We start from the raw sequence: 6,520 nt of genomic DNA on the forward strand, positions 1-6,520 counted from the left end.
GCTCCTGTGGTGTCTGGTTGGTAGAGTCAAAAATCGCTGCACACATGCATGTTTTTTCCTCCCAGCAGCAGGATGTCTGATAACATTCACATGTCTTTACAGATCCTTCTGGTGCACAAGCTAGACGGTCACAACAGCCTGAGCTACGTGTGCGTGTTCGTCCCTCTGTGGCTCTCCCTGCTCACACTCATGGCCACCACCTTCGGCCAAAAGGGAGGAAACCACTGTGAGTATCTGCAGCTGGACTTGTGGTCCCTGCTGCTGCTGCTGTTTCAGAAATCGCACAACTTTTCCTTAATATAGCTTCATTAAAGCTTTTATCTTTCGATGTTTGTCATTTCTCGGACTCCAGCAAATAATGTTCTATGAAGCTGCTGGTTCTGTAAATCATTTGGTCTGTAAAATGTGAGGAAAAATAAATGAAAAGATTATATTTTGACTTTTTGATTGACCTGAGAGTAAATGAGAGGAGGGTAAATTTCCTTTTAATTATTTATCTGGTCATATTTTAATAATATTAAACTTTGTCTGCAAATCAAAAAGCTTTTCATTGTTTCTCTCTTCTGCTCCGTCCTTATTTCCGATCAGGGTGGTTCGGCATCCGGAAGGACTTCTGCCACTTTCTGCTGGAGCTCCTTCCCTTCCTGCGAGAGTACGGCAACGTGTCCTATGACCTTCAACGTAGTGAGGACCCCGAGGCGGCCGAGGATCTGCCCGTCCCTGAACCGCCGCCAAAGATTGCCCCCATGTTCCACAAGAAGACCGGCGTGGTGATCACGCAGAGCCCCGGGAAATACTTCGTCCCGCCACCCAAACTCTGCATCGACATGCCGGACTAATGGCGGGTCAAAGCATGAGCAGTCGTGGGTGCCGAACTAAAAAAGCCAAAACCGCTTCAGAGACTGTTTCTTTTGTTTTGTTTTAAATCCACTCTCCACTGAAGGATTTTGGCCCCCCCACCCTGAATTGTGCATCAGCATGCCCAGCACGGGCAATCCACCTGAACTAAAACGGCGATGGATCCAAGATCCCCGCTGTCCTCCTGACTTGCTGCCTTTAAAGGGTGAAATCGTAGAACCCACGAGGGGACAGCTTTGTTTTTCACCTCTCGCTGGAGCCACAGTGTTGTTGCTGACTCCCAGTTGTATCCGTGGTGAGGAAACATCCAAGACTCTATTGGATCTAAACTTCAGGCTGACATCAGTGAGAACTGGATGCGTGTAGACTTTAAATGTTATCTCTGAACTGCTGTAGATCTTTGCTTTATGTTCAGAGGATGTCAAAAACAAAATCAACACTTTTTGGGTTTGTGACGGGGACCATTGGAGAGGCTCCATACAGGGATCAATGTAACCCTGTCCTTTCAATTCTCTCTTCATCATTTAGGTGTAAAAAAAACAAGGGTGTGGGGCTCAGAGGAAAAGTTTCTTTCTATCTTTTTTGTTCAGGGCTGCCTTGGAGCAATACTTGTGTGTCAGTGCATTGAAGCAGCTGTTGGGCTGCTTTCTGATTGCACATTTGGAGAAAAGATTCACAGAGCTTATATGTAGGGCCGTGCAAAACTACACGATCCCCAATACTCTGCCCCAAACATGCAAGTTGTTTAAACGAATTAGTTCTGCTAAGAGGGAACTTCTTCACAGCCACCCCAAACGGGAGGAAAGAGTAAAGTTCTGTTTTCCAAAGCGTTCGTGCACTCTGCAAGCATTGCTTTAAGACTACCCTTGAAGAAAAAAAGCATCTTTTCTTTAAAAAGAAAAGGAAATAGCACTTTGTTACTATGTTCCAGGAGGAACCCAGTTTGACTCGTTGGATTTTTCTATTCCTGTTTAGTTTTTGTTTTTGTAAATAACACAACTTGTCAAGTTAGGGACCATAGCGGTGACGAGAGTGGGTGGGAGTAAAAAAGTAAACGTCAATCATGCACTCCTGATTTTTGATTGGCTGTGCAATCTTTCTACCATCCTCAATCTTATGAATGCAATCTGTGTGACTGCAATTTTAAGGTGATGTAGCATCCTTAACATTAAACTGACGGCTTGGGTTTTTGATTGAAGAAGTAAGGAGTTGAGCAGAGTTTAGAAGCTAACACATATCTGCATTAAGTCTAACCGTGAAAATAAAAATCTTGACCTGTTCAGGAGATAAAGACAGCGAGCCCTCCCCTCTTCTTTTTTTAAACTCTCCCTTCTATGCTGCCATTAGTTTCTTCTCGTCATTGCTGGGGGATTGTCAGGTGTCACTAAACATACCGGGTTTTTGTTGTCTGTATATTTATTTCAGAATTAAACTGAGAAAGTAATCCAGCCCTGAATTATTCTTCACTGTGATCGTGCCACAAACAGTTCCCGTGCTGCGCTCTGGTCTAACAGTGCTTCAGTCGGCATGCAGCAGTCTGTCTCTGCCTCTTGGATCACTGATTGACTTCTTTCTGTAAAGTGGGTGAATGTCAGAGATCGATTCTATGGGTCTGACACTGAAATATGATATTCATTGTTTTCTGGGATTAAACTCCATTGTCACAAGACAGAGCGATGTCACATCGTGTTTTGTTTTTGGGCCGGAGGTCCATGGGAAAAAAAAAAAGAGTAGTATCTTTAGGATCTTCACCAGCAGCCCATCACAAAATACATTTGTCCTTATTTCTTTGGTCGACTCTATTAAAAATGGTAAAGAGGACACAGTTTACCAGGAATAAAAGTATTTTTGCACCAACAAGTTGACTCCCAAGCTGATTCCCTTAGTTGACGTAGCATGTGTCAGCATTGGTGTGTCCTTAAAAAAATTTGGGAAGACCTGGTAAGTGAAGGACCAAAGAAGCAACAGGCCTAAAAAAAAACTATAGAGTTGATGAGCGGCATCCGTAGTTACGTCCTTAAGAAATTCAATCATTTAATTTCATTTAAATAGCGCGAATTCAAAACAACAGATGCCCCAAGGTAAAGACGATAAGAAAAAAAGACCTCATCGCCCATATTAGACAGCTGTACAAAGATATGAGTTTTAATCGTTTAATTTCACCAGCAGTGAGTAAACTCATCGATAAAACCTGTGGCCGTGTAGCAATCTAATACTTACCATGCTCAGAAATGCAGTTTTCAAATTAAGGTTAAACTTTGGCTCTTCATGTTTGATGTGTTAAAAGCTCTTATCAGGTAATAGCAGCTCCTGAAGACCTCCTGGGTACGCAGGCTTCACTCCCATTAGTGTGCACGAATGAGCAGTAACGCTGGACAAGCTGGAAAGATGCAAGCTGGCTTACAGCTTTAAGACTTCAGCGTCTGGGCACTGGATTTGGATTCTGACTAGAAAAAGTTATTTAAAATAAACTTTATTTGTGCACTAATGGGCCGTGTGAACTTCTTCAAACAGGAATCTTTTATTAATATCAAAATATAGCAGTGTCTTGACTTTTATATACACTTTTACATAATCATACTCAAAATGATGCTGTTCAAGTAAAGGAGGACCTAAAAGTTAATGACTGTATAATTCACATTGTTGAGCATACTTTGGGACCACCTCCAGGGCCGCCTTCATGTCAGAGCTCCTTGTGTACAGTAGAGCTGATAAACTGTTCTGCTCAAAGCTGGACCCAGGTTCCTGAAAAACAAGCCAACAGGAGAAAGCATGAAGCATTCACACACACACCCAAGGTACTTCTGCCTACGAGCCCCTTCCTCAGGCCTGGCATCTCTGGTCACACTCAAATACTACAAACACCACTGGAAGAAGCCAGGAAGAAATGTGAAACTGTATTTACAAACCTTTTGAGCTTCCCGTATCGGATCGAGGAGAGGAGTTTCTCTTTCTCTGCTTCACTTGCGCACTGTTCATATGCTGTCAGAAGACTGAAAATGACAGAAAAGACAAAGATTTAATAAATAATCCTTCATATCTTACATTAGTATGGAGACACAGCGTGTCTTATGCCCTTTTTACTGCTCTGACATATTTCGTTATTTTGTTCTGGGGCCATGCTATTCAGTCAGCATCTAATGACCTACTGCCACACTGATTTTTTTAAACATTAGGTGCAGATCTTTTAAATATTCCTGCAATCAGATCCACATATCCTGAGGGTGCCTTCAGTTAGTGTGTTTTTTTGGAACAAGCTGCCTGCTGATCAGAGAGCAATTAAATCTGTGCCGATTACAGATGTGCACAATACACTCCAGACAAAGAAGAAGAAAAACAAGCCACACACTAAACGATATGATATGAAAATGCATTAATGCAAAAGACGTATTATTAAAATGTGGCAACTACCTCAACAAAAATTTAAACTTGAAATGATAACAAAACAATAGATCATCCATCCGGCCACCCGTTCTGAGCCCTTCCCAAATGACTGAACTCCTCACCCCATCTCTAAGAGAAAGCCCAGCCACCCTTTGGAGAAAGCTCATTTCTGCCGCTTGGCTCCATGATTTCGTTCTTTTACGTTCAAAATAACTAATAACAAACAAATTAACAGAATTCTCTACAACAGCTCCACCTGGTGGCAGACGACCACACTGGCCATCATTTAAAATGTTAACAGATCAAAGCTGCTTGTTGATTTGATTGTACACTTCTTTATGACGCACAGGAGGAAATAGCCCTAATCTAACAGGCAGCGACAACAGATAAGGAACTGTAACTATTGGAGATCATAATCCCTCCTGGTCTTTATTTTCGTCTCTCTCTTGGCTGTTAACTTAAGATAAGCAAATCAGGAACCCCGGTGAGCTGTGGAGTATGCAGTATGCTGTGCTACCAGCTACCTGTGTGGCGTGCTGTAGTGTTCCAGTATAGCAGCTGCTTTGTCTCCAGACAATCCGCTGATCTGCATCAGCTGTCTGGCAAACACTTCTCTCACCGTCTGACACTACAGGGCAAGAAAGAGTGAAGCCAGGATTAGAGACGATCACCAAGACAACCAGTTTAATTCAGGCTTTTGAAGCAGATTCACACCTTGTTTTTGACTGCACCGTGGTTGAACTCTGCAAAAGACATAAGGGAGCAGGAGGGGAGCCCTCTCTCCTCTTCGTCACTGCCTCCATCGCCCTCCAGCTCTCTGGAGCGACAGATCAGCGTTCGGTTCTGAAAAAGGTTTAAACAGGAAAAAAGCAAAAGTTACAGTTAAGAAAGATGTAAGGCTGATTTTATGTTATGTTAACAGTAACATGATCCTCATGGCCCAACTAACAAGTGTTGTCATGCAGTAGAGACGTGCGCACAGGTGGAAACTGGTGCTGCCTAATCTCAATGTGACAGCATATATTCAGATGTAAATCTTACCAACACCGACACAGTGGGAAACGAGGATGAAACACTTGCAAGGTTTCATGCACCTTTTAACTGTGGTTGACTGCACCACCCAGTGGCCAGAGGTGGTCCCCTTGCCATCCTCAGCTGCGGCGGTGGTGTCCAGGCCATTTTTGACAAATTGGGTTTCGCGTTTCAGTTCATTACAGAGCTTTAGTCTGCCATGACTGACGGGGGGTCAGGATCCACCGCACCACTGCAGATGACCCACAAGCTAACAGGATGTGCGAGCAGTTTCACAGGTCGCTTAAGGCTGTGCTCCATGCTTCTCTAACAGATGGCAACTGGGTTGGACCACCTCCAGTGGGCTTTTGCTGGGGCTGCGCTCTGCAGTTAAGGAGGATCTTGGTGCCCCCACCCCAGTGCTTTGATTCAAGTGGACTTGCTTCGTGCTCCTGGTCTGGTGCACCTTTGCCCAAAAGACTTCAGAAACTTTAGAAAGTTTGTTTTCGTCAGGCATGATGCCCATAGGACACCATGCGTCTGAGACTCGACATAGGGAGACTATATGTGTTGATAAACTTAAACCCGCACACATTATTGCGGACAATCAAGTAGTGACAGCCCAGCTCCCCCGCCGCAGCCGCCCACCTTCCACAGGGTTAAGGGTTTTCCCCCTAAGAGCGCCGCTCAACCGACAGAGCTCGAGTTTTCTTCAGCCTTTCCTGACCGCCCACACCAGCCTCATTCTCAGGACAGAGCTTCCTCTACCAGTTCTCTGCCTCCCAGGTTCAGCCGTTTGCTTAAGCCCAGGGTCCTGGACTAATAGGAGACCCCACCACTAGGTGGCTCCACTCACACCCAGTGTGTTAGAGTTTTTTAACTCCACAATGTAAAATTGGAACATGTATCTTTTTGTGTTTACCTGGTACAGTTTAGTCAGGAATCGTGTCATGATGGTGAGGTACGCCGCCGACTCCCTCACATCCTGCACTCTCTTCACAAAGAAACCGTCAACCACCTAACACACACACACACACACACACACACACACACACACACACACACACACACACACACACACACACACACTATGTAAATACCATACACATAAAACGTGGTTATTTTTTAGTTAAAAGTCGAGGTTAGAAAATAACTATGTTGTGTGTTTTGTGTGTTTATTTGTTATGGCGCTGGTCATTAATAGCTCAGAGCCAGACGAGCAATGCTGTGATTACATCTGATCATGATACAAATGGTAAAAAAAAAA

The 6,520-nt window shown here is 44.0% G+C and overlaps 2 protein-coding genes across 2 annotated transcripts in view; one reads left to right on the top strand and one right to left on the bottom strand.

Moving 5' to 3' along the window:
• tmem185 (transmembrane protein 185) overlaps window positions 1–2,089 on the top strand; it is a 6,501-nt gene extending 4,412 nt beyond the window's left edge. Inside the window, exons 6-7 of the mRNA XM_005754330.2 lie at window positions 103–226; window positions 589–2,089. Of these exons, the coding sequence (XP_005754387.1) occupies window positions 103–226; window positions 589–839 (375 nt within the window). The 3' untranslated portion in view covers window positions 840–2,089. The remainder of the gene's footprint in view (window positions 1–102; window positions 227–588) is intronic.
• A 917-nt stretch (window positions 2,090–3,006) lies between these two features.
• mus81 (MUS81 structure-specific endonuclease subunit) overlaps window positions 3,007–6,520 on the bottom strand; it is a 9,091-nt gene continuing 5,577 nt past the window's right edge. The window contains exons 12-16 of the mRNA XM_005754332.1: window positions 6,176–6,271; window positions 4,957–5,085; window positions 4,767–4,870; window positions 3,768–3,851; window positions 3,007–3,603 (exon numbers count right to left, since the gene is read on the bottom strand). Coding sequence (XP_005754389.1) covers window positions 3,537–3,603; window positions 3,768–3,851; window positions 4,767–4,870; window positions 4,957–5,085; window positions 6,176–6,271 — 480 coding nt within the window. The 3' untranslated portion in view covers window positions 3,007–3,536. The remainder of the gene's footprint in view (window positions 3,604–3,767; window positions 3,852–4,766; window positions 4,871–4,956; window positions 5,086–6,175; window positions 6,272–6,520) is intronic.

This window comes from Pundamilia nyererei, unplaced genomic scaffold, assembly GCF_000239375.1.
Source record: "Pundamilia nyererei isolate P.nyererei 1_Seehausen unplaced genomic scaffold, PunNye1.0 scaffold00544, whole genome shotgun sequence".
In the NCBI taxonomy this organism is placed as follows: domain Eukaryota; kingdom Metazoa; phylum Chordata; class Actinopteri; order Cichliformes; family Cichlidae; genus Pundamilia; species Pundamilia nyererei.